Source organism: Ovis canadensis, chromosome 23 (assembly GCF_042477335.2).
Source record: "Ovis canadensis isolate MfBH-ARS-UI-01 breed Bighorn chromosome 23, ARS-UI_OviCan_v2, whole genome shotgun sequence".
In the NCBI taxonomy this organism is placed as follows: Eukaryota; Metazoa; Chordata; class Mammalia; order Artiodactyla; family Bovidae; genus Ovis; species Ovis canadensis.
The window spans coordinates 70,848,866-70,876,548 of record NC_091267.1 but is presented as its reverse complement, the minus strand read 5'-3'; the positions used below and the strand labels follow the sequence as shown (position 1 = coordinate 70,876,548).

The following is a 27,683-nucleotide window of genomic DNA, read 5'->3' as shown; positions in this document are numbered from 1 at the left end:
ACTCTAGGAACTTGGTTAGCTGCCATCACACATACTGGCTAGTTCTTTAAATATGCTTTTTAAAAACTGCCTGATCATCAAATCTAACAGTCATCTAATCCAATGGCCCATCTAATAAGCTGAACCTTAGTCACTCAAGATGAGTATTAACCTACCATGGGAAAGAACTCTGAAATCAGATAAATCTGGACTCAACTTAGTCCCAACCACTCACTAGAGTGGTTTCATCTTGGGCTGATCACAATGCTTCTGAACCCCGATTTCCTCAGCCAAAAGATGGAGACAATTATCCCCTCTTCGTAAACTTTAGGCAGATTCTAATGACTTCGTATCACACTCCACGCACTGGGCCAGCCAACTCCAGGAGCGCTCCAAACAGTCTAGAAAACGTACGCTTAGGGCCTAGACACTTGCTCAGCTCAGAGCTCTCAAACATACTGGTGGTATGTAGCCTTTGCAACTTATCTTTTTTGCCTCATTTTCCTTATCTGCAAACTGGAAAGACCAATAGGGCCTGCGGCATAAGGGCTTTAGGGAAAATCCAGCCAACTGTGTAAATAGGTCAGGTCGTGCCTGACACGTAGGACACGATCAACAAATATGGGCCATCGTGACTCACCCCCGCCTTCCTCATGCCCCACGTGGGAAAGCATGGACCCCTGACTGCACACATCACTGTGGCCAAACACCGGGACTCGCTCACTCGACCACATTAGAAAGCGCCTAAGTCTACGGCAGTACCACCCTGAACACGCCCAGTCCCGTCTGATCTCAGAAGCTAAGCAGGATGGGGCCTGGTTAGTACTTGGATGGGAGAATGCCTAAAAGACTTTCCAGGAAGTCAGAGTTGTCCCACCTTCACTGCTGGTGAAGAGCCCAGCTCACCGGTCCCACTTCTGTCTGATCAGACGGCCCTGTGCTCCCCAACCCATGACTCACGCCCTTTGCCCCATCCTGATCCTAATACTGAGGGTCAAGGTCAGGGTCTTGACCTTCCATCACAGCCCCAGCTCAGCCTCATGGCCCCCCTCCCCTACAACATAGAAATTTCTAGATCCACTGCCACAAGAAAGTGTTCCCTGCTGTGGGCTTGGGAGTGGTGATTCTGCCAAAACATCAACATCAAATGGAGACCCTCTGCTGGCCACCCTACAGGACCCCGAGATGCTCTTCTGACACCAGCCTTTGTGCTCCCTCCCCCCTCACTCATTTTGCGTCAGGGTCCCAGGCAGGCTCCCTCCACTGGTCTACACAGACCCTTTGTGAAAATTACAAAAAGTACCTGCCCTGAGTGGCAGAACTGGGGGGTGAGGGCGATGCCTGATGAGCTAATAGCACCTCTGAGAATGAGAAAGGGGACCCTTTCTGGAGGAACCCCAGGCCACCCTGCACCACTGCTGCCATCATTAGGCTCTACTACTGAAGTCAAGCCAAGCCAACTGCCCTGTGCAAGATCTCTGGGCTTATTAACAAGAATAAGAGCTACAGCCTCTGTGCTGCGATGAGGGATGGGGGAGGGGAAAACTGGCGGAGCCAGGATGGCCCAGGGGCCAGAGTCGTTTCCTCCTCTTGGGCTGGGGAGCCCGGCAGAGACATGGGAGAATGGCCCCAGGAAGGATGTAAGCAGACCCCAGGCAGAGGGGAAGCACCGCCAAGGCAAAAGACGAAGCACATTTCAGACACTTAGAGGACTGTGGGCTTTCCATGAAGGGGCAGGAAAAGCAGGGGAGGGGAGAGATGAGGTCACTGTTCACTGCTTCTTGAGAATCCACCATGTGCTGGTACCCTGTAAGGCAGGGGGAGTCAAAAATAAGTAAAAATAAACCCTCGCTGTCAGAAGTTAAAAATGTAGTCTGGGAGAAAGAAACAGTTATAAAATGACGGGCCGATGCAGACAGCAGTCCTTCCAGGTCACAGGGCCTATGGAAGGGTGTAACCTGCTAGGGGACTGGGGGGACCGCAGGAGCTGGGGGGAAAGGCAGGCGGCGGCCCGGGCGGGACCCGAGCGGGCGTCAAGCTGACCAGTGAGGGCTTGCTGCACCGCCTTACCAAGGGACCGAAACCGCCACCTCAACAGGAGACTGGGTTTTCAGCCCACAGGTGAAGGCGGATCAAACCACACGGGAAGAGTTACCTGTCCAGGTCTGCGCCTCAGCTCAAAACGCTCTGCAGCAAGCTGGAGGGCGAGAGGTGTGGAGGTCAGTGAGCCACTTGAGGAAGCAAGCAGCAATAGTCCTCCCAGCGGCACGGAGTCCAGGGAACCTCCCGGAGGGCGGAGTCTCCTCGACCTGGAAACACCGAGCTCGGTCCCACGAAGACCACCCATTTCCAAAACAGAAGCGGGAACCCTCTGGATGCAGTGTTTTCAACATGACTTTACTTCCCTTTTCATGTGTCACTGGCATTTTACACACGGCCTACTTTTTGAAGGAGTCTGATTTTCTTTTGCTCACGCTTAAAAAAAAAAAAGCCTTTCTATAAGCTCACACAGCATGTTTGTCATAGTGTGGACCATAAAGACGGGGGGTCTCTGCCTTGGGTGACCACTGTCTCCATCTGGACCCCGGGGGTCCTGACGTCCCATTTGATCCAGCACTTGTTCCACACAAGGGTGTCCCTGTTGAGATGACAGATGAGAGGTCTGCCCTTCTTCCCCTGAAGGCTGGGCCCAAAAGAAGACATCTTTCTCTACTACAGCCATTCTCCACACAGACCAACGGCTCAGAAGTCCCAGGGGAGCAAGAGCTCAGTTATCATCTTCCAACAAAGGCCCTTTCAATCAAGTGAGACTTTGCTGGACGGAAGCTGCAAAGTGACCCTGTGTCCTTGGTGCTGGATTGGGAGGATTTCAGGTGCAGCTGCATCGGCCACCCAAGCCCGGAGGCAGGTCCAGACACTGGTCCTCAGGGCTGCAGCCTCAAGCAGCCTCCAAGGGGCCGGGAGCCCACCCGGCAGGGCACTGGTCACCCCCAACAGCATCACCTACTCCGACCAACACACCCACCCCTCCCTCCACCCACCATGACCCCCATCCTCAGGCCAAGTGACCCAGACAGCCTCCTGTGACTCCAGACTATAAATCCAAACTCCAGCACGTCTAACCCTGTATCATTTCTATCACGTCCAAGTTTCCAACAATGCCACTGATGAAAACTGTCCTTCTTCCTCCAACCATCAGGGCTCCCAGCCCCTACCCAGCCCCCCTTCTGTGAAGGGAGAACTGGGGTCGTACAAGGAAGAGGTCCCCAACCTCCCAGATGTAATGCCTGATGGTCTAAGGTGGACTGATGTATGTACTGCTACTAATAATAGAGATAAAGTGAACAATAAAGGCAATGTACTTGAATCATCCCCCTAACCATCCCCCTCATGGCCTCCCCTCATCCATGGAAAAACCTCCACGATACTGGTCCCTGATGTCAAAAATGTTGGGGTCAGTTGCTGTGAGGTACAGAGGTGGAGGGGACATTCATTGACAGGGGCTGGGGGAAAAGGGGCCTGCCGGGTTGTGGTTCAGGATGACACGGAGAAAAGGGTCTCACTCTGGGGAGTGAGAAGCACAGAAGACTGCAACAATCGGCCACGCTCGCCCCTGCCGCCCTTAGGACACATGACTGCTACCGGTAGACCAGAGTCACCCTGGGGTTCTCTCCGACCCCAGGAAACTGCCCTGCTTTCTGCTAATGTACCGGAGGTGACTTGAAAGGAGATGCTCCAGATAACGTCGAAGAGCCTTCAGGTCACCAGGCAAATGATAGGGTGCGAACCAGCGCCCTTCTCCTGGGAGAGGCCAGCGTGGAGTGGCCCCGCTCGGTCTCCTAGCCCTCCCAGGGCCACCCACTCACCGGCAAATGGGTCTTTGGAGACGGGTGGTATCTTAGAGAGGAGGAGAGAGGGAGCGGGGCAGGCAGGTGTGTGCGGAATTCACGGCACTGAGACAGCAAAGCGCAGAACCAGACTCAGAGCTTCTGACTCCTTTTCTGGAACCCAGTCCGTGAAGCTGCGACACTGCTTCTTTCCACTGAATGTCTTGGGGCATTATCTGTAACTCCTCTCTAATCTGTCCCCGAGAAATGATCCCTTCTCTTCTCATATAAATGATAACAACTTAAGACTCAGCTCTGCTTGGCTCTTATAAGATTTGGAGCTCAATTCCGCTCCAATTTTAACCTCAGATCTTCTGAACAGGCTGAAAAACATAATCTGAATCCATTTCAATTTTTTTTTTTATGAAGAGTTTTGGATAAAACAAAACGAAAATGAATTTAAGGAAAAGTGACTGAAACTTTCCAAATCCAGCCTCTTCCTTCCAAACCCTAACATTTGATGCAGAGTCAGCGAGAATGATAGGCTTTTTTTTTTTTTTTTTTTTTTGACATAAAACACAATCTACTAGTCAGTGTGCAAATGTGGAATGTGAAAAACCAACCGGCCCAGTTCTGTTCTTGGTGCTGGTGCCTGTTAAGTAGTAGAAGAAAGATGATAAAAAGTAAGAAGCCTCTGTCTCCAATAAATGTCTCGTTTAGTAAGAGGAAAGTGAAACGTTAGAGCATTGGTTCAGGCATCTGGTAAGCCGCTCAGGGGGCTTCGCAGTCAAATGAGAAAAGCTGCAGGTGAGATCCGTCTCCCCGCCCAGCACCTGGAGCTCAGGCTGGCGGCAGCGCCCCAGAGCGCATTGTTTCCTGGTGAGACGACTCAGAAAGCTAACCCTCAGTCAGTCATCTGGGCACACTGAAGCATGAGAGATTTTTAAAAAATATTTCCCCGATACTGAACATGCATCAGTTTTATTTATTTATAGGCGATACTGCAGCATCTGTTTCAGGGCCCCACAATAAAGCAAATATCATACACAGAGCCACACAAACTCGGGCTTCCCATGACATATCACATAGCTACTTTTAGTCTTTAGATGTGCAATAGTTATAAACAGTCCATATATTAGTTATTTATAGTCTGTTGGATGTGCAATAGCACTCTTTTTTTTAAAGTGTAAGTACCTTAATTAAAAAATACGTTCTTGCTTAAAAAGCAATGTCAACCATCGTCTGACAACACAGTTGCCACAAACCTTCCATTTGTTAAAAAAAAAAAAAAAAAACACACAAAACAGTACTCTGGGAAGTGCAATAAAGTGAGGTATACCTGGATTTCTTGATGGTCATTTCGCCAGGTGCAAGTCATTAGTAGCTTAGTGATTTCTTTGCTAAATAAAACTCAGAGCAGGCATGGTACGACTTCCCTGGGGATCCAGTAGCTAAGCTCCAAGCTCCCAGTGCGGGCGCCCCGGGTTCAATCCCTGTTCAGGGAACTAGATTCCACATGCCGCAATTCAAAGAGTTCTCACGCCGCAACTAAAGGCCCCACACGCTGCAACTGAAAAAAGATCCCGCATTCCGCAATTAAGACCCAGAGCAGCCTAATAAATGAGTAAGTATTGGATGAAAAAGAGCAGGCCTGTTAACAGGACAGCACAGAGAAGAGGTCTGACCAACGGCAGTCAGGGGCATCAGTGAGGTGTGGGAGGACGAGCTGAGCTGGACAGAATGAGCCTCGTCACGCAGTGTCTCCAGGGTCAGGCTGAGGCCCTGAGGCCCAAGCATCACCATGGGCCACTGTCCTGGGGACACAGACGATGAGCCCGGGTTTCGACGAGGGGACGCTAGCGGCCAGCATGGCCCTCGTGGTTCAACCCCATGGGGTACCCAACATGAAGAGGGTGTCCTGAGAAGGGCCAGCGATCCATTTCAGCACCACTGGCATATGTGGCAGGCCACTGGCAGCCCTTCAGGATTTAAGCATTGACCTTTCCTGTTTCCATTAGACAGGGAAGATAAATTAGATCAACTTCTGCAGTAACCTTGAGGCCAAAAGTTCAAAAGGGCTTTCTTCTCTGAAATCTGGTTCAAATTCTAGCTCCCAGCAGCTCTAATCCTCACTCTGCTCCCAGGTCTTACAACTTATGGCAACACACTGTCGAGAGTCAATAGGGCTGACTGAAAAATACAGGAATACCAGGTGCAACACCCAGAACTAAAAAGCTGAGACACCCCGAATGATCAGGGTGCCAGTGCTTCTGTAAATGCCACAGGAGTCACCCAACCTCTTAATTCCAAAATTACACGTCAGAAAAATACCCAGTTCTCCCAGGAACAAAATGATCCTTTGTTTCCCTCAGCTAGAGCTGATGAAGAAAAAGCACGCACACACACACACCAAGAGGAATATACTAAAGTGAACACAAACACATTCTCAAGCTTATTTTTCTGCTGCAGAAAAACAGAAACGTCTGGATCTAATTTCCTCATTAAACCCATGGGAAGGCCAAGCCAGCCCAGCTGAGACCAAGGTCTATACCCCTGCAAGCATGTGGACCCTGAACCAGTTGTATCTGCATCGCCTACTCAGTCAGAAACTGGTGGAAGGGGGCAGCAATCTCTGCTTTAAGAAGCCGCCCCCCTCCCTCCAGGTGATTCCCAAGGATGCCTGAATTTGAAAAGTTTTTGCTTGAACTCCAGAAACCTACATAACAACAAAGCAGACATACCTGGCTCCGAAGATGTCCTTCTTGGCGAGATCGATTCCAGAAACAACCTTCACTCTGAGAATACGGGACTCTCCCTGTTGGAAGGGGGAAAAAAATAGATTAAAAAACAGACTTTTGATCCATCATTTTCTTACCCAATACACAAAGTCAATGATTCCTCTTCAGTCTAGTGGTGGGATCTGGAACAAAGCAATGGGTGATCGATCCTTCCTTAGACTAAATTCCACAGGCACTATTCCTGCTCTGAAATCCTACAACCCTTAGAATATACTGCAAAGATTGAATAAGCAAGTGGATGTCCTACAACCCTCGACATTTACAGCAGCCAAGTTAATTAAGCACAAGTTTAATTCAAACTAGGTCATGCAGATCAATTATTTCTACCATCGATAGGACATATTTCCCAGCTGTAGCAGGAACACAGCCGCACACATGAAACCACTGAGATGAACGCCCAAGTGCAACAAGATACCATGAATTTAATAAATAATTCCTCCTTTGAAGTTGATATACATGCGTGTGAGGGCTGAGAGAGGAATTTCACATGGTACAAATCTCTTCTCAAAATTACAGTTTCAAAATGTCAGCGCTGGCAAGCAAAAATAAGGTCTCATGCCAGTAAAAAGAAAGAAAAAGCATCATCCCAAATGGAAATGACCCCAAACCATCTCAGAAGCCATTCATTCATTCATCCACCCGCTTATCCATTCATTCCAATGTTTTCTAAGCAGCTCCCAGGCAGTGGGCATTGAGCCTTGGGCTTGAACATGCTGGTGGTCTATTGAGAGGGGTGAGCACAGAGACAGCACAGGGCCATGCGGCGGGGCCACGACAGGAGAAGGGCGAGTCTGCGGCTAAGACATTCGGGACAGATGGGATGGCTTAAAGGGAGCGGAAGACGAAAGCCAGGATAACCCTCAGGTTTCTGGTTTCGGTCACTAAGTCTTAACATAAATTGAAATAGAGGATTCAGTTGAATTCCAGGTGCCATATGAAACAACCAGATGGTGGGGGTGGGGGGGGAAGATGACTAAATAGATAAATAGGAGAGACACCTAGTCTTGGCTAGATACTTAGGAGTTTTCAGTGTAGAGTTGGCAGGGAGAGCTCAAGATGTATGAGAAGTTATCCAAGAAGAGTGAGAACGAAAAATGGCTCTGGATGGAGCCCTTGGGGACCCACGTGCAGAGGGGCTAGAGAAAAGTAATATGAAATTTGTCTGCCTAATGTGTTTAGAGAAGACACAGGTGAGGGAAAGAAACCCTTGAGTGACCTGTAGGTTCTGTCATGCCAAAGGAGATGAAGGCAGGGTGAGATAAAATATGGGAAAAGGGTGCTGAACCCTCATCCACTAGCCGCTCAGATCAAGGACACATATATGCAATCACACACATGTTTGAGAACCTTTCCTTTCCAGGATTCTTCACCCCTCCAACCATCCACTCCAAGCAGAAGGCTGCTCACATGCAAACACAACAAGGGACACAAACGTGTGTGTCTCTTATTGCCTTTCCAATGAGGCCTGCATTCAGGTCTGACAGGATTTAATGTTTGCCAGCCTTCATGAAGGGCTTCCCTGGTAGCTCAGAGGCAAAGTGTCTGCCTGTAATGCGGAAGACCTGGGTTCGATCCATGGGTCATGAAGATCCCCTGGAGGAGGAACCAGTCCAATATTCTTGCCTGGAAAATTCCATGGATGGAGGAGCCTGGTAGGCTACAGTCTATGGGATTGTAAAGAGTTGGACACGACTGAGCAACATCACTTCACTTCAGCCTACACGAAAGGATTCAACCAGGTGAGAGATAACTAAAACAGGGCCATATTACCGGACCTACTAAATCTCCCAAGGTTACACAGCCTTCTCTTGGTCCTTGAAGCAGGTGCTGAGCACGCTTCCCTTTCTCTTACACACTCAGCTCACCACCAATCATCAGGGATTCCTTCTTAGCATGTTCTCTAGGCTAAGGCTTTCCATTTCTCACAGCAAGCTGTACCCGTAGCCATCATTTGACAGGTCCTCTGGCCAGCTCAGATGGTAAAGAATCTGCCTGCAGTGTGAAGAGATCCAGGTTTGATCCTTGGCTTGGGAAGAGCTCCTGAAGAAGGGAATGGCTACCCACTCCAGTATTCTTGGGGCTTCCCTGGTGGCTCAGACAGTAAATAAAGAATCTGCCTGGAATGTGGAAGACCTGGGTTCAATCCCTGGGTTTGGAAGATTCCCTAGAGGAGGGCATGGCAACCCTCCAGTATTCCTGCCTGGAGAATTCCATGGACAGAAGAGCCTGGCCAGTTACAGTCCACGGGGTTACAAAAAGTTGGACACAACTAAGCAACTTTCTTCACTTTTTGGCCTACTCAGCTCAAGTAATGCCACAGCTTAAGTATTTTTTACACGTGGATCAAACTTTGGCAATACACCTGTGGAGAGTTCCTGGTACACCTGGGAAGAGTTTATGACCCACTTACAAATGCCTATGGGCTTCCCAGGTGGCTCAGTGGTAAAGAATCTGCCTGCCAATACATGAGATGTAGGTTCGATCCCTGGGTCAGGAAGATCCCCTGGAGAAGGAAATGGTAACCCACGCCAGTATTCTTACCTGGGAAATCCCATGGACAGAGAAGCCTAGCACCCTACAGTCCACGGGGTTGCAGAGAGTCAGATATGACTCATGCACACAGAAGTACCCATAGCACACCAATTGAGAACCACAGGTTAAAATGAAATCCTTGTTTGCCAGGCAAAAAGGTTAAGACTTTACTTGGGGGAATAAGGAACCATTCAGAAGAAGAAATGAGGACAAGGAGATGAACATATTTTATCTATCACCTTGCCTCCCCCATCTCAACTCTGCCATCCTCTACCAATAACATACCCTGCAAATCAGCAATTCTCCCCAACACCACTGTGCACAGGGGCAATGTCAGCTGGAACCCCCAGAGGATGGATACCATTAAAGGAAAGCGCTTCACCTCCAGGCCGGTCCTGCAGGCTGGCTGAAGCAGATGTGTGATGTAGCAGCAGGAGGGTGAAAGGACCTGTGAGAGGGGGGAGGAGGAGGAAGGGTCTGCAAAGCAGTAGCTCCTTCCAAAGACCAGCTCAGAGCAGCTCACCTAGTTATGCACCTGTGGCTGATGTGGGGGCAATAAAGAAGGGACAGCGTGATGGAAACCAAGATCCAGTCAGTCACAGGCACAGAGGAGAAGACAAGGGTTCTGGTTAGAAATCCCCCGTTGCACATCCTTTGGGGTTTTGGAAAATCCTGAACAGAGTCCTGGACTTTCCACCAACTCCATAGGGGGCTCAATGGAACCTTGTCTGGGTTCTAAGGAATAAGATGAGCCCTGCTAACAGCAGTGCCCTTGGGTTTAACATTGGGTGGATGTTCTTACATTGGACAGACCTGCTCTGCAAAAACATACATTTTAAAAATCAGAGAACATTTCTACAAATAAATGAACAAAAATAAGCTTAAATTAAGGAATACTTAGAATTTTTTATGAAAACTGATGTATTCATTCAGTAAGGATGAACAACTGTTCTAAGATTTAGGGATTCAGCCATGAAGACAGACAGAACCTCTACCCTACCCTGCCCACATTTCAGTGCTGAGAGCGGGCTCAACCACGTGGAGAAACACATCCAGAGGCTCTGAACACATTAGACTTTTGCACATACACTGATTCAGTAAACAAATTCTCACCTAGGAATCAATCCTAAGAAAATACACACAGATACGTGTACCAAAATCCCAAAAACACTGGATAAGAGCCATCAAAGCATTTATGTAAAAGACACAAAAGTAGGCATTTAAATATTCATGGAAATTCCATGCAGCGGGCTATAGTACTGTCATTAAAAATGTGTGCGCTCTGTCAGGATCTTCATTCATCCCACAAGTGTGTATGAAGCAGCCATAGGCCAGACTCATTACCTCGGGATAGAGATGGGAGCAAAATGAAGCTCCCCCCACTTAAAGGAACCCACAGTCTAGTGAACAGAGAGCTGGGGTACAAGCAAATCCAAACAAACAGCCAGATGTTTTCTGATGGTGGTGACTGCTCGGTCTACAAGAGCACAGTTAAAAAAAAAAAGCAACCACATGGAGGGAGGGAGGGAGGATATCTATGTATGACTGGTAGCTGGAGAGGTGCCATCTGAGCTGAAAGCTGAAGAAGACAGCAGGTGGTGGGCTGTGGGGAACTCAGGCAGAGGCGCTGGCAGCTCCCATCGCCTCAGAGGACAAGCCCAAGGGGAGAGGCTGCGGGGGCGGGGGCCCCATGGCCGGTGGGGTCAGAGTGGGGCGGGCCAGCCTCGTGGGGGGTGGGGGGCATAACTGCAACCATCTTTGGAAAGTTTCAAGCAGGACAGTGACAACATTTGGCTTCAGTTTTTTAAAGATCCCTTCAGTTGCTGGGGGACAGTCACTTCAGGGGACCAAGACCAGGAGCAGGGAGACCAATTATAAGGAGATCTGGAAAGAGAGAGTGGGGTTTCACATACCATGGAGATGGAGAGGGGACCAGACTTTGCCCACAAAATCATGTTCAAAATAAACTGCCCTTTTTTTTTTTTTTTAAGAAAGTTACAAAACGTTTTACACAACTTAGAGACCAGCACATATTTGAACACGCGGCTTCCCCTTTCGACTAGGACCGGCAAATAGACTACATTTCCCAGCACACCTTGCAGTTGGGTGCGGTCATGTGACTAAGTTCTGGCCAATGAGACGTGGGCAAAAATGACTGCTGCATTTTCCAGACAAGGTCGGTAAGACCCTCCCACTCACCCACCTCCAATCTCGTCCCCCTTCCGCTGCCCAACAGAAAATTTTGAAAGCCAGGAAGGGGCGACTCTCCTGCCTCACTCTGCCCCTTCCACCTTCACCTACTGACCCTTCCCAGGCAGTGAAGCGCAAACAGTCTTGCATAGCTTATTCTCACTGAAAGCTGCAGGTTGCTTTAGCAGTTAGCCTGCCCTCACAATACAGTTGCATTTTAAAATAAATATTAACTATATATACAGGCACACGCAAAGCCCTAGAAAGGGTGATGATAAGAATGATCATCTCTGGATAATGGATAACTTCTTTTTGCTTATTTGCATTTTTTCCCTTTTGAAACATTAAATATTTTTGTTTGGAAACTACATTTTTGTAGAAACTTCAGAAAATACAAAAGGGGGAAGAACAGAAAATTTAAAATCACAGGCTTAGGAATACAGGTTTCCATATTTCTGAAATGAAGAAATCTTTGTTCCAAGAAAACACAGCTACATGTATTTTAGCTAACTTGCAAAGGCACAGAGGTGTCTATTTGGAGGAAATGAAAAGAGTTCTCATGTAATACGGAATCAACAGCTGGGAGATAAAAGGGGAGAGGGCCTTTATTGCCCACTTCCTATTTACAAGCTGTGGTTGCAGGAAATTTCACTTCGCCCTGAAGGTTAAGAGCAGGAAAGCAGGAAAGCAAATGCTACTCTTAAAAAAAGTAGTTTTTTACACACGGGTTTCAGACATTCAGTAAAAACTTATCTTTGCTTCCTTTCAATAACAAGGTTGCAGACCACCACTCTGCAAGGAAACACATGACCAGGTATATGACTCATTTATCAGGTGCAGTGGGCCCCACGCCAAGCAGCTACACTCTCTGAAGCATTTTATTACTTTCATAAAATCCATGCGTGACATTTTAGTCCCTGGTTATGACTCCCCAGAATCGAATATTTACCTAAGGTGGATTATGACAATGCAAATACTACCTGGATATGGATTGCGTGAGGCCAGATAACCCAGACTCTCCCGTGACTTTGAGGGTTCCCCCCATTCTATTAATCAACTGTCCTGCATTGTTATTTGGTAACAAGGATGATTCTCTGCACTTGACGTGTATTTCTCCTTCCCAATTTCTCCTTCTAATTAATTAGAAAATTAATTTTCTAATTCTTCACCAAGACATTAAACAAGATAAGGCGCTCAAACCATAAAATGGATGGTATTCTGAAGGCTCATTTTGTAAGTCAGTTGTTTACAATTCAGTTCAGTTCAGTCGCTCAGTCATGTCCAACTCTTTGCGACCCCATGAACCACAGCACACCAGGCCTCCCTGCCCATCTCCAACTCCCAGAGTTTACCCAAATTTATGTCCACTGAGTCAGTGATGCCATCCAACCATCTCATCCTCTGTCCTCCCCTTCTCCTCCTGCCCTCAATCTTTCCCAGCATCAGGGTCTTTTCAAATGAGTCAGTTCTTCGCATCAGGTGGCCAAAGTACTAGAGTTTCAGCTTCAGCATCAATCCTTCCGATGAATACTCAGGACTGATCTCCTTTAGGATGGACTGGTTGGATTTCCTTGCAGTCCAAGGGACTCTCAAGAGTCTTCTCCAACACCACAGTTCAAAAGCATCAATTCTTCAGGGCTCAGCTTTCTTTATAGTCCAACTCTCACAATCAAACAGGACTACTGGAAAAACCATAGCTTTGACTAGAAGGACCTTTGTTGGCAAAGTAATGTCTCTGCTTTTGAATATGCTGTCTAGGTTGGTCATAACTTTCCTTCCAAGGAGTAAGTGTCTTTTAATTTCATGGCTGCAGTCACCATCTACAGTGATTTTGGAGCCAAAAACAACAACAACAACTCAGCCACTGTTTCCACCGTCTCTCCATCTATTTGCCATGAACAACTCAGTAGCCTGCTCATATAAACTATGTGTAAGTGGTGACCAGATTCCCATGCCCACCCATAAAACCTCTTAAATACATCATCTATCAAAGTAGTTCCTTTGGTAAAAATAAATCTCAAGTCCAACAACACAAGACACTAGAATTGACCTTTTCTCCTATGAATCTGCCTTGAGAAGGTGAACTTTTAATACTTTATTTCCTATTGTATTCCCAATTCTTAACAATGGCAAATGATTCCCACCCCAAAAAGGTGGTATCTGGGTTTCAAAATAGTGGTCTGAGTCCACAGGGATCCACTGTGACCCCACGTATCATACACACCAGCTGTCCATGTGGACGAGGAAGTCTGGCACCAGTGTACCTCTTGATTGTTCTCCCCTGAATTAATTTATGTCTTTACCTTCCAGATTCTACAGTATATTTGTAGTTCTAGTTATTATTAACACTTGCAGTAAACACTCTAGATTAAAAGAGATAATTGATAATTTTGTACCGCTCAAGTATCTAAGTTATATATACATCAACTAACTTTAGTTGCCTTAAAAAATAAGACAACATGCGGGAAGTGTCCACATAGTGCCTGATACCCGGAAGATACCATTAATCTCTCCATTTCCACCTAGCTCTTGCCCCAACTAGGAGCCAAGATCCTGTTCCGTATATTTTTGGAAACCTGCGCCGGCCCATCACCCCACATTCTCATCATCGCCAACTCTTGCTATATCCTGTCCTCTCTACCTCCTTTCTACCCCAGTTCCTGACCCCTAAACCTATTCCCCTATTCACTCTCTTGAGGGGTTCCCTGATCTCACAGCGCTAGTAACTTTTCTCTCTCTCTCCCTGTGTGCTCTCCACTTTGACCTAACGACAAACTCAACAAAAAAGAGATATGCTGAGTGATTCATCTTCAAGGCATTTTGCTAGCAGAAAGGAGGCGCACAAAACTGAGAAGACAATCTTCTCTGCTGCTCGGGGCCCAGCAGTCAACTGTGGGGTTAGACACACACGCACCTGAATACGTCCAGGATACAGGGCTGGCGCAGAGGCGAGAGACATGTGTGATGAGAACAAAGGTAGAGGACGGAAGACAAGAGCAGCTCAGCCCCAAGACTACACGTCCAGCTCAAGCTCACATGATAAAGAGACAGCAAACAGCCCTGACCCACAAGACTATCCGTGGTAGCTGTTCACCGGCGTCACCCCGATACATAACATATGGAACAAGCAGAAGTCCCAAGGATATCAGTTGTGGAAAAAGCTGCAGAAACACTGGATCCTGCACAATCTCAATTTCTTAACTTTTACTAGATTACAGCCATTCTTCTACCCAACAAATGGGAAGAAGTGAAAAGGATGGCCCTCCAGAGCAGCAGCAATTTGAACGCACAAGGTGACTGACTTTCAGAAATTATGTTGTATGGCTTTAAAATAGGTCCACAAACTCTTGAAATTCCTTGAAGAGGGAGGGCTTCATTTCTCTCCCTGGCAAGGGGTTGGACTTAGTCACGTCTTTCTAATAAGACTATGGGGGAGATAATAGTGTGTAACTTTGAAGATTGTGTCATAAAAAGCACTGTGGCTCACTGTCTCTCTGAGATCATTCATTCAGGGGAAACCAGACACTGCCATGCAGTGAGGACCCTCAAGAAGCCTGAGAGGAGAGGAGAGGTCCCTGCAGGGAGGAAAGGAGGGCTCCTGCCGACAGCCACGTGAATGAACCTTCTTGGAAGGGGGTACTCCAGCCCCAGTTAAGCCCTGAGATGACAGCCCTCCTGGCTGACTTCATGACCGCAACCTCATGGCAGATCTTATATGCCAGCAAGGCATGAGTCAGAGGCACCCAGCTTAGCCATTTTTGATCTCTGGATGCACAGAAACTATGAGCTAATAATCCTTATTGTTTTAAGATGCTAAATTTGGGGATAATCTGTTACACAGCAATAGAGAATTAACACGCAGGGAGAATCCCAGGCAACAGTGGGATTTATCTAATTTATCTAATTTGTCTAATTTATCTCCTTGCTAAACTGAGATTTTCCAGTAATTGGGACAATGTCTCAATACAAGAGAAAGAAGTAAAGGCTACTGCCATGAGTCATAAATCACTGTTGCCTTTTTTTTTTTTTTCTTGTTAGACAGTCACATTCTCAACCAAACCTCATGGCTGCACTGTCTAATATGGCTGCCACTAGCTATAAAAAGCTATTTTAAGTGTAATTAAAATCAGTTAGAATCCAGTTTCTTGGCGACACTAACCACATTTTAAGTGCTCGACAGTCCCATATGTCTAGTGGCTACTGTACTGGACAGCACAGAGAACGTTTCCATAATCACTGAAAGTTCTACAGGATGGTGCTGCTCTAAGGGCACATAGAGGGCAAGAAGGGAGCAGCATCTGAGTGATGTCCTGTGACAGGGAAGATAGGAAAGGAGGATGGGAGGGAGGAAGGGGCTGCTATTCTTACCCTAATTACAACTGCTTCCCTGGTGGCTCAGAGGTTAAAGCGTCTGCCTCCAATGCGGGAGACCCGGGTTCGATCCCTGGGTTGGGAAGATTCCCCTGGAGAAGGAAATGGCAATTCACACCAGTATTCTTGCCTGGAGAATCCCACGGACAGAGAAGCCTAGTAGGTTACAGTCCATGGGGTCACAAAGAGTCGGACACGACTGAGCGACTTGCGACTTCACCTTAAAATTACAACTTAGAACACAGCAGAAGAGTTAGACTATGGGACGCAGCTATCCGGAAATGAAAGAGGCACTGTGGTCATCACACGTTCCAGGGTCAAGATCTCTTTTGAAAGATGAAAGACCAGCATGCAAATTACATGCTTATCAATTAAGAGCCATGAAGACTAAGAAAGCAAATACTATGGAGTATTAGCATGGTCTTTCTGCTTCGAGACATTTAAAAAATCGTTACATACATAGAGGCATAGCAGCGATGGTGATTTCACAGCCAGTGTGCTGAAGATCTGGGAGTTTTAGCTGATGAGGCCAGAATCATAGCAAGGTTGCAAGTCTTGCAAAATAGTCACAGAAAATGCATTTGGGAGACAAGAAAAGAAGGTAGAACTCCAACAGGGCTTCTCGGTCCCTTTAAGGGAATTATGGACACCCTGGAACACAGACAAAAGGCTGGTTGGGACTGAAAACAGTGGGTGAGTTGGGGTGGCGGGCCACCCTAGAGGGAGCCATCCAGGTCCCAGGGATGCCCTGCAGGCAAAGGAGATGGCAAGCCCGTGGGAGGGAAGTCTGGAAACAGTTACATTTGGGCAGACTGGCTGCAACCACATCACCTGCTCCAGAAAAGCAACGCTGTCGCAGGAGACAAACGGCACTAGAGCTGCATTCGAGCACGCACACGGGTTCTGTCACTTCTCCACCCAGTTCTGCATGGCTTGATGAACGCAAGTCTGTCTCATACCCTCCTTTCCACCCCCCTCACCAAATGCTGTTTTGACTATTATGCCCTTAAAAGTGCTGGCATTACATTTTTTTCATTCAGTGACAGCACTGGATGTCTGTGACTTCTGGCATTTCCAGTGGTCACCCCAAGTTCCTTTATAGTCATCACTATTGCACATCGTTTCACCTAGAAAATCCATCCTGAAGAAGAGATGAGGGAGCAGATGGCCTCAGGGGTCACTGCCAGGCTGAGGAGTCAGCAGCAGTGGGCAGCAAGCCAAGGTCAGGGACAGGCCTAGTGACGTGCATTTCCATGGGCCTCCTAGCTAGCATGACTCAAATGCAAGCCTCAGCAAGAATGCAAACTTGTGGATAGGTTTTTACACTGGCTCTCAGTTAGAAATGTTAAATCCTCAAATGCCAAGAATCCGCAGTAATTCAGTGATGACGGGGGGAGGCGAGGAAGGTGCCCGTGAGCAGCATCCAGGGGATGAAGGTGCTGGCGAGAGTCCCTCTTAAAGGGTGAAGTCACTCGCCTACACTAATTAAAAATTCTCTTTTCACCAGAGAGACTTGGTAAAACTCCATGTAAAAGGTCTTCAAAGAATCCAGTTATCAATGGTCTTTTTGTTCCAAACTTAATCATAAGACAGGAAACATTTTTAAATTCCTTCCAGATTGCTAAGAGAAGAATTATCTTGTGTTTCTAATTCTAAAAATGATAATAAACAATTGCACTTTGTTGAAAGCCAAAACTCATAGCTCCAAATCTAAAATTATATATATATATAAAATATACATATTTGTATCAAAAAAAAAAAAAAAAAAAAGAAGAAGGCTGAGTGCCGAAGAATTGATGCTTTTGAACCGTGGTGTTAGAGAAGACTCTTGAGAGTCCTCTGGACTGCAGGGAGATCAAACCAGTCAATCCTAAAGGAAATCAACCCTGAATATTCACTGGAAGGACTGATGCTGAAGCTCCAATACTTTGGCCGCCTGATGCGAAGAACTGACTCATTAGAAAACACCCTGCTGCTGGGAAAGATTGAAGGCAGAAAGGGACAACCAAGGATGAGATGGTTGGATGGCATCACAAACTCAATGGACATGAGTTTGAGCAAGCTCCAGGAGATGGTGAAGGACAGGGAAGCCTGGCATGCTGCAGTCCATGGGGTCTCAGAGAGTCAAATATGACTGAACAACTGAACAACAATACACATATTTTAAAAATAATTCTATACACTTTTTCTGGCTGCACCACATGGCTTGCAGGATCTTAGCTTCCCAATCAGATCTTGAACTTGCAACCTCGGCAGTGAGAGCACGAAGTCCTAACCCGTGGACCACCAGCGAATTCCCTAAAGTTCTCTATTTTTCACGGTAGTCATACCTGACCTCTCACAATAAAGTCTGGATTTCTGCGTGGAGTGTGTAGCTTGGCCAGCAGGAACTGGCAGAAGGTTTGGGTTTCAGGAGGCAGAGACTCCCAAGAGTCCCCAAGAAGACAATCCCCAGGTGAACCCCGTGACCCCATATCAGACCCTCACCAAATACGATGGGAGGCAGGACTCATGTCAGAGAGCCCAAGAGCTCCCAGCAACTTGACAAGGGCACATAGGAGCAAAGCTGATTTTAAAAAATCCAGTGTTGCCTGTTAAGATTTTATTGTGAAAAAATGGCCTGTTGCATGGATTTGAAGACATGGGGCTGGTATTTTGACTCTAATTTGCATCTGTTCAACTTGCTTTGCTGTTGTTCAGTTGTTAAGTGGTGTTCGACTCTTTGAGACCCCATGGACTACAGCATGCCAGGCTTCCCTGTTCTTCACTAGATCCAGGAGTTTGCTCAAACTCATGTCCATTGAGTTGGTGATGCCATCCAACCATCTCATCCCCTGTTGCCCCACTTCTCCTCCTGCCTTCAATCTTTCCCAGCATCAGGGTCTTCTCCAATGAGTCAGCTCTTTGCATCAGGTGGCCAAAGCAGCGGAGCTTCAGCTTCAGCATCAGTTCTTACAATGAATCTTTAGAGTTGATTTCCTTTAAGATGGACTGGTTTTATCTCCTTTCTTCTCCAGCACCATAGTTTGAAAGCATCAGTTCTTGCCTACAGTTAATCAAGTGACCTCAGACAGTAACGAGTGTGACCTCAGAACAGGGCTTAGTTTGAAGATCCCAACACGGGTTGTGCTCATCTCTGCAACAGGCTGACCCTGCCACTACCTCTGAAGTACTCAAGCTCCAGGACAGGCCTTCAAAGAGCAGCCCCAAACAGAAACCCCTCTGGGCTTCGATCTCCTGTGCTCCAGATGGCCTATCCCCTGGCTGCCCTCCCAGGCTGCCCTGACTACACACAACTCAGAAGGTTTCCCCTCCACGGCGGGTGACCAGATTCCAGCTCTGACTCACGGAGATAGCACCCGAATCACTGCCACTGGAACTGTGGACGTTCCCAATCTCTTTGGCCACATATTTGCAGATCATTTCTTGGTTTGGTCCCACAATAACTTTATTGGCCACCAGAAAAATCCTCACAAGGTAACTATTCCTAATTCCTAGAGAAGTCTGAAGAGTTTAATAAAAATAACTGTCCACTCTTGGGCTACAATTAGAAGCCTTCTTGTGCGAACCCTTCCTGATTACATGGAGTCAGCCTGTCTGTGTTGGAAAACAACTAGGAGACCCAGAGTCCTGAAACAGAGGCATGGCGGTGGCAACGAGGACATCAGGCTCTGCAAACCTGGTTCCACCAAGTCCCCATCCCATCATGAGAAACTGAGAGAAACTGCCGGTCATTTCAGAAAGAGACGGGCAAAGTTCCCAGCGTTGAAAGAAGTTATGAATCACATTATAAATTATACAGACTGGGCTGATGGCAGTTCCTCCCTCCACCAGCTCCACCAATTTGCTGCTATTTTTGCTCAGATCTCCTCCTTACTTGTCTTTAGGTGTCAGCTTAAATATCACATTTTCTGAACATGTCCTTCCAGATCTCCAAGACTCTGTAAGTCACCCCTGCAATAAGTCCCCACAGGACCTACATTTCTCCTCTCGCCGTTTTTGTTGCTGGCTTTTTAAACTTAGCTATAATGGCCAATGCCAGGAAAGACTGAAGGCAAAAGGAGAATGGGGCAATGAGAGATGGTTAGATGGCATCACTGACTCAATGGACATGAATATGAGCAAACTCCAGGAGATAGTGGAGGAGAGAGGAGCCTGGCGAGCTATAGTCCATGAGGTCACAGAGAGTCGGATATGGCTGAGCAGCTGAACAATATCATGGCCAAGGATGGTGCTCTTGCAGAGCAGAGGCTAGACAGAGCTTGGGAAGTAACAAGAAGAATGGTCCACAGGCAGCCACCCAAGGCCAGAGAGATATAAGCCACCCTCTCCGCTTGCTCAGGACTGTCCTAGACTCTAGCAAACAGCTGGGCATCCCTGATGTTTCCAGGGGGAATGAATCAGTGATATTTATCTGAAATTCTAGAGTGAACCGCTAAATATTTTCTGGACATTTAGAAAAGAACAATCTCCAGTGGAGGTTTGCTAAGAATATAAGACACATGCACGCTTATTCCCTTTTCTGAGAAGGCAAAAAGTTCAAGGGCACGCTGCATACTAGTGAACATGGACCCTGGCCAGCCTTCAACCAGAACACTCTGTATTCTTCTAGACAAGATGATGGCGGGAAGGTGAACTGATGCTAAAGTAAGGGTGGGGCTGAGTTGCATCCTGCTGCTCACTCCTATCCAGAGCCTAATCACTGGAAAAGTCTAGGGGGCCCCCAGGGCTTATGTCAGGGGGCTCTTACGATTAGCTCCACTCTGGGCCACATCATGAGCCAGGAAAATTTGGAGGAGGATACTGACAGCAGGCTAATGCAATTTGCAGCTGATACACATAGCCAGATGAAAGGTCACAGGATAGGATCAGAATCCAAAGGATTTCATCAGAATGGGTGACGAGGCCAAAGCTCAAAGGATGGAGTTTTATGGCGGTGAGCGCTGTGTGTGCTTAGCTGCTTAAGTCAATGCAGAGCGCAGGATGGAAGAAACAGGATGGGAGAGCGTCACAAGTGCAGCAGGGGGGTCCTAGGGGGTTTATTTTGTCTTCGGTGCAGTATGACTCACCTCTGTGACAGTGTAAACCCATGCATTAGTCCAGGTCCTGAGCAGGGACTGTCTGCACCCTGTGCCCTAGGCCAGCGGTACATGCAAACCCAAGAGGCATGACTTGGGAGGAAGGTGGTTGCTTAGTTTCTTTTTTTAAGTAAACAGGACAAAATCTATGTGCTAGAGCACTGAACAACCATAAGAACGAGGATACACTCTAGGTATAGATTTGAAAATCCAAGATGTGGTCTCACATGAAACAACTAAGCGGAGAATACACAGGGCGATGCCATTCTTTACAGAGAAAGGGGACACACGTGAACGATGTGTTCATGTGTCATAAACTCTGCAAGGACATCGGAAAATGGTACCACTGGCTGACTCTGAGGACAGAAATTAGATGGTTAGGGACAGGGGTATAAGGAGAGAAACAGGACAGACACACATCTTACTGCTCGGCCTTCTTTACGCTTTTAATTTAAAACCACTTACATAGATTAACAACTCAAAAAATTGTTTTTAAGTACCCAGGATAGTTAATAAATGAACACCATAGGAAGACTTACAAATGCTTAACACGCCCCCCTTTAAAAAAAAAAAAAAAAAGAGCAGATTCTTTCTCAGGAAGGCAGAGGGTTGGCAGAAACCAAGTCCTTGTATTATGAAGACAAACCCTGACCCCAGGAGTGAAAGCTGCAGGAAGGCAGATGCACCTCGATGAGAGAGGAACTTCTGCCCATTAATCCTAGTCAGATATGGAGCAGGGGGCCTCCCAAGGCTGAGAGCTGGCCAGTTAGTGCCAGAGAGACAGCAAAGACGGGACCGCTGCCAGAAGGACCACCAGGGAGGAAGCAAAGGAAGCGGTTGGTCCCCGGCTTCCCTTCCCAGCTCTGAGACTTGGCTATTTGCGACCGGCATACGGGGGGCCCAAAAACTCATCTGAGATTTATGCTAGATCACACACCACCTGAAGCATGTACATGTATAACTTCTCTAAGACAAAATCCAGGACTAAGAATTACAATCCCGTCCACCTCACAGGGAAACACAAGACTGTTGATACATCTGGATGCGTCCTAACTCTCAGCCAGACTCAAAACATCATGAATGAAATAACTATTAGAAATGAATGGAGGAGTTCCCTGGTGGTCCAGTGGCTAAGAATCACCTTCCAATACAGGGGACCCGGGGTTCAGTCCCTGACTGGGGAAGATCCCACTGGCCACGGAGCAACTAAGCGCTTACACCACAGCTGCTGAGCCTGTGCTCCAGAGCTAGAGAGTAGCCCCCACTCGCCACCAGAACTAGAGGGAGCCCAGCGCAGCAAGGAAGACCCAGGATGGGCCAAACTAATAAACACAATTTAAAGAAAAAAGAAAGGAACTGAGAGCATTTGTAAACAGTATCTCTTTTTTTTGGAGGGGGGGGGGGGGGTTCCTGTTTGTTGTTCTTACTCCACAAAGGATTCATGGCAGCTATGACTGGCTCTATGTGTGATGTTTAAAATCCCTTTATGAAGAATGGCAACACTTCTACAACAGGCTGGTCTCAGAATCATTCCAAGAAGTAACACAAGGGAAAAGCCAGGTAAGAGGGCAGGAGGTCACTGATTCAAGGAGTAGCCAGAGTTAACTTGGATGCTGCAGGAAAAGCTTAACTCAAACAACGAGGAAGAGAAAACTCTCCAGCTGCAAAGGGAGGGTCAAGGCAGATCTCGCCCAGGGAGAAGCTGCCCATAGAACTAGGCTGTCCAGTCTGAAACTCTCCAAGAAGCCACGGGACCCGGTGCCACCAAGTCTGGAGAGCTGCAGGCATCAACCAAGGGATCCTGGAGGGGTACAAGGTTAATGGCACTTGTGTAACTGTCAGGGCCAAAGGCAATACCTCCTGCCTCCCTCCCCTTCTAACACCATCTGAGGCTAAAAGCCAGCACCACACCGCGAGGGATGCTCACCTATAATTTACCTGTGAGGAATCAGGACACCTGAGACAACACCTTCAGGGTCACTGAAGCTTCACTTTTAAAAGGAGGCAAACATGCTGGCTGAACTGATCTCACGTCAGGCAGAACCATTGCTTCTAATAGCTGGGCTTCCTTAAAATGTGCAAATGTGTGTTATCAGATTTCACATTTCAGCTGAGCCTCATTACCCAGCAATGCCACTTTATTACAAGGACATAACTCATATCAGTAAGTCATTAATGAGATAGCAACTCTGAAAAATGCTATTTCAGAGCTTATCAGAATTGTGCTAAATTATTTTTTCCAGTTTCCTCCTAAAAATACATAAGATTATTTTAAAATCAGTGCTAACTTTGATTTTTTTTGTAAAGATAGCAAAGTCAAGTTCCCTAGCTTTTTCAAACTACGAAATAATCTCAACTACCACATGAGTCTGTGCTGCTTCAAAAAAAGAGAGAGCGAAGTAATGCCAGAACGAAAATCACAAATGTATGTTACTTCCAACATAGCGCTTTCAAAAGAAAATAAGAAGGTTCAGGAAGCTGTTTTTCAGACAGCTGCAGGAGGCTAGATGGTGTTAGGGTGCTGGTTCTCTGAAACACCATGTGAAATACATTTTAAAATATTTATTCCTTTTACAGTAATATTTTATGAAGTTTGATTACTTTCAAATGGTCCTAATGTGGATTTCACATAATATAGGAGGGAAGAAATTTCAGTATGAAGTTCAACCTTGCTTTCATTTGTTTTTCTACCTTCAAATGTACACATTCACACCTCTCCATATATCTGAAGATCATCGGAAACACAGGCCCTCATAAATATTTGATGGATAGCTGGGTATGGTGAATAACATTTGGCTGTTACACCGGCAGCAGCTTCTGAACATCTGGCCAACTGCAGCCTCCTGGTTCCCGACTGAGAGCTGGGACTCAGCGGGTGTTAAAAGTTAAGTGGTGTGATTGTCACCTGGTTCAGGCCCTGTGGTTTCAACACACAATCCCCTATTTTCCTCCTCATCCCCAATCCTCGGGCTCAGAAACAGAGTTTTATCTGAGAGCAGCAGAAGGTTCTAATGAATCCATCAAACAAACAGGCGGGGCTCACTACACAGAAGTGAGCTCAGTTTCCATGGAGATGGTTATGTTAAGGCGAGGGCCATGTGCGTACAACGTTTTCATTTTAGGGAACTTCTCTTGGACTTGAAGCCTTTCTTAAGACCTGTATCTCAGGTCCATTTCTTTCTAACAGTTTTCTTTTTTTTTTAAATTTTTAATTGGATAGTTGCTTTACAATGTGTTAGTTTCTGCTTTACAACAGCGTGAATCAGCTATCAGTCGACCTATGTCCCCTCCCTCCCACCCCGCCCTGACCCCACGCCCGTCACACAACACAGATTTCATTCACTTGATCGATCTATTTCTATTTGACGCTATTTCTTTCTATACTTGAAATTAATATTTAATTTTAACACCAAGCACCTTGCACTTGGTTTGACAGTCCATATATCACTCACCTAGAGCCAGACATCCTGGAACGCAAAGTCAAGCAGGCCTGAGGAAGCATCGCTAGGAACAAAGCTAGTGGAGGTGATGGAATTCCACTTGAGCTGTTTCAAATCCTAAAAGATGATGCTGTGAAAGTGCTGCACTCAATATGCTAGCAAAGTTGGAAAACTCAGCAGTGGCCACAGGACTGGAAAAGGTCAGTTTTCATTCCAATACCAAAGAAGGGCAATGCCAAAGAATGCTCAAACTACTGCACAATTGCACTCATCTCACATGCTAGCAAAGTAATGCTCAAAATTCTCCAAGCCAGACCTCAACAGTACGTAAACCTTGAACTTCCAGATGTACAAGCTGGATTTAGAAAAGGCAGAAGAACCAGAGATCAAATTGCCAACATCCGCTGGATCATCAAAAAAGCAAAAGAGTTCCAGAAAAACATCTACTTCTGCTTTATTGACTATGCCAAAGCCTTTGACTGTGTGGATCACAATCAACTGTGGAAAATTCTGAAAGAGATGGGAATACCAGACCACTTGACCTGCCTCTTGAGAAATCTGTATGCAGGTCAGGAAGCAACAGTTAGAACTGGACATGGAACAACAGACTGGATCCAAATTGGGAAAGGAGTACGTCAAAGCTGTATATTGTCACCCTGCTTATTTAACTTCTATGCAGAGTACATCACAAGAAACACTGGGCTGGAAGAAGCACAAGCTGGAATCAAGATTGCCGGGAGAAATATCAGTAACCTCAGATATGCAGATGACACTAGCCTTATGGCAGAAAGTGAAGAGGAACTAAAGAGCCTCTTGAGGAAAGTTAAAGAGGAGAGTGAAAAAGCCGGCTTAAAACTCAGCATTCAAAAAACAAAGATCATGGCATCCGGTCCCATCACTTTATGGGAAATAGATGGGGAAACAATGGAAACAGTGACAGACTTTATTTTCTTGGGCTCCAAAGTCACTGCAGATGGTGACTGCAGCCATGAAATTAGAAGATGCTTGCTCCTTGGAAGAAAAGCTATGAGCAACCTAGACAGCATATTGAAAAGCAGAGACATCACTATGCCGACAAAGGTCCATCTAGTCAAAGCTATGGTCTTTCCAGTAGACAAGACTTTAGTGACTGAACAACTCCCAGTGCAAGGGGCATGGAATTCGATCCCTGGTTGGAGAACTAAGATATACCATGTGCTGGGGTGGGGGGATGTTTAAAAGGGGGGGGGGGCATTTAAGACAGAGTGTCCCTCTAAGCGTTTATCCAGGAGGGGCATTGACTGTGGTGTTCTCTGGGTCTCAGTCATGATGCTCCTTGCAGAGGTGAGGTGTGGGGCTCTGAGAGTCTGAAAGGCAGTGTCTGGGGGGCAGGTTCCGCAGCAGCCGTGATGGGACAGGAGGTGGCACCAGGGCGCCTTCGAGGGGCCCGACCTGGGCTGCACTTTGCAGGGAGTGAACTAAAGCCACTCTCCTCTTTGCAGTCAGCAGGCAGTGGAAAGTTACCCTCGAGGGCAGCCAGCACTTCCACAAGCTCTCCAGAACCACCGGTGCCCTTGAGGTTTCCAGCTTTATCTCACCCTTAATGTTTAGTATATTCGCCTAATCATTAAAGAAGGCTTGCAGGTAAGGAATTAATGCCTCTTGGTAAGACTTTCCTCCAGGGGGAGGGTGTTTTACCTTCCTGGGGCATTTGTGAAGTGAAGTCAGTCACTCAGTCACGTCCGACTCTTTGCAACCCTGTGGACTGTAGCCCACCAGGCTCCTCTGTCCATGGGATTCTCCAGGCAAGAATACTGGAGTAGGTTGCCATTTCCTTCTCCAGGGAATCTTCCCAACCCAGGGAGTGAACCCCAGTCTCCTGCATTGCAGGTAGATGTTTTATCCTCTGGGGTATTTTTAAATCTGTGGATTCATCCTGAGTCACAGCAGTTTGATAGGACGTTGAGATTCTTCCACTAGGATTTCAATGCTAATGTGTTTGCCCTAGTTTACTTCTTTCTAGGAGGATTCTGTTCAGACCTCAGGGGTGTGAACTTTCCTGTAGGAGCCACTACATTGGCCTGATAGATTTTCTTAAACGGAGACGTTGGTTTGGGGAAAAAATTTTTAGAAAAATGCACAGATTTAAAATTTAGGAACACTGTGGAAATTGTGAATTTGTTTTCTTGAAGGAAAAAGAAATGGGCATCTGTAAATGTTTCTCTTAAACTTTATAGTGAGACATGAAACTTTACTGGGTATGGTAATTTATGCAGTTTATCTGGGTAAAGCTCTTTTTTTTTTCCTATTATTGAAGCGCAGTTGATTTACAGCGCTGTGCCAATCTCTGTTGTACAACAGAGTGACTCAGTGATACACATATATACAATAAAAAATTAATTGTATATATTAATTGTACATTAATACATACATAATATATATAATGTATGTACATTATATATACATATATATTCATATATACATTTAAAAATATTCTTTTCCATTATGGTTTATCTCAGGAGATTAGATATAATTCCCTGTGCTATACAGTAGGACCTTGTTGTTAAATGTAATAGTTCGCATCTACCAACCCGGAATTTCCAGTCCATTTCCACCCCCTCCCCACCATGGGCCTTAAGATTCTTTCTGATGCTAAATACTGAATAGAAGTATTAGATCATTTTTTGCAAGAAAGATGAGTTTTCTTTTAGACTTCACAACGCTTCATTATTTGCTTGTTAAAAGGAGTCAGTGAGGATTTAAATGTAAACCTAGGGCTTCTCTGGTGGCTCAGATGGTAAAGCATCCACCTGCAATGCAGGAAACCTGGGTTGGATCCCTGGGTTGGGAAGATCCCCTGGAGGAGGAAATGGGAACCCACTCCAGTATTCTTGCCTGGAAAATTTCATGGACAGAGGAGCCTGGAGGGCTAACATACGTGGGGTCGAAAGTTCAGTTCAGTCACTCAGTCGTGTCCGACTCTTTGTGACCCCCTGAATTGCAGCAAGCCAGGCCTCCCTGTCCATCACCAACTCCCGGAGTTCACACAAACTCTTGTCCATCGAGTTGGTGAAGCCATCCAGCCATCTCATCCTCTGTCGTCCCCTTCTCCTCCTGCCCTCAATCCCTCCCAGCATCAAAGTCTTTTCCAATGAGTCAATTCTTCGCATGAGGTGGCCAAAGTACTGGAGATTCAGCTTTAGCATCAGTCCTTCCAAAGAACACCCAGGACTGATCTCCTTTAGGATGGACTGGCTGGATCTCCTTGCAGTCCAAGGGAGTCTCAAGAGCCTTCTCCAACACCACAGTTCAAAAGCATCAATTCTTCGGCTCTCAGCTTTCTTCACAGTCCAACTTTCACATCCATACATTACTGGAAAAACTGTAGCCTTGACTAGATGGACCTTTGTTGGCAAAGTAATGTCTCTGCTTTTGAATATGCTGTCTAGGTTGGTCATAACTTTCCTTCCAAGGAGTAAGTGTCTTTTA

The 27,683-nt window shown here is 46.5% G+C and overlaps 1 protein-coding gene across 3 annotated transcripts in view; it reads right to left on the bottom strand.

The window, feature by feature from the left end:
* NEDD4L (NEDD4 like E3 ubiquitin protein ligase) overlaps positions 1-27,683 on the bottom strand; it is a 371,893-nt gene that overhangs the window by 243,215 nt on the left and 100,995 nt on the right. For all 3 annotated transcript variants that reach the window (XM_069569073.1, XM_069569089.1, XM_069569077.1), the window contains exon 2: positions 6,548-6,621. In XM_069569073.1, the coding sequence (XP_069425174.1) occupies positions 6,548-6,621 (74 nt within the window). The remainder of the gene's footprint in view (positions 1-6,547; positions 6,622-27,683) is intronic.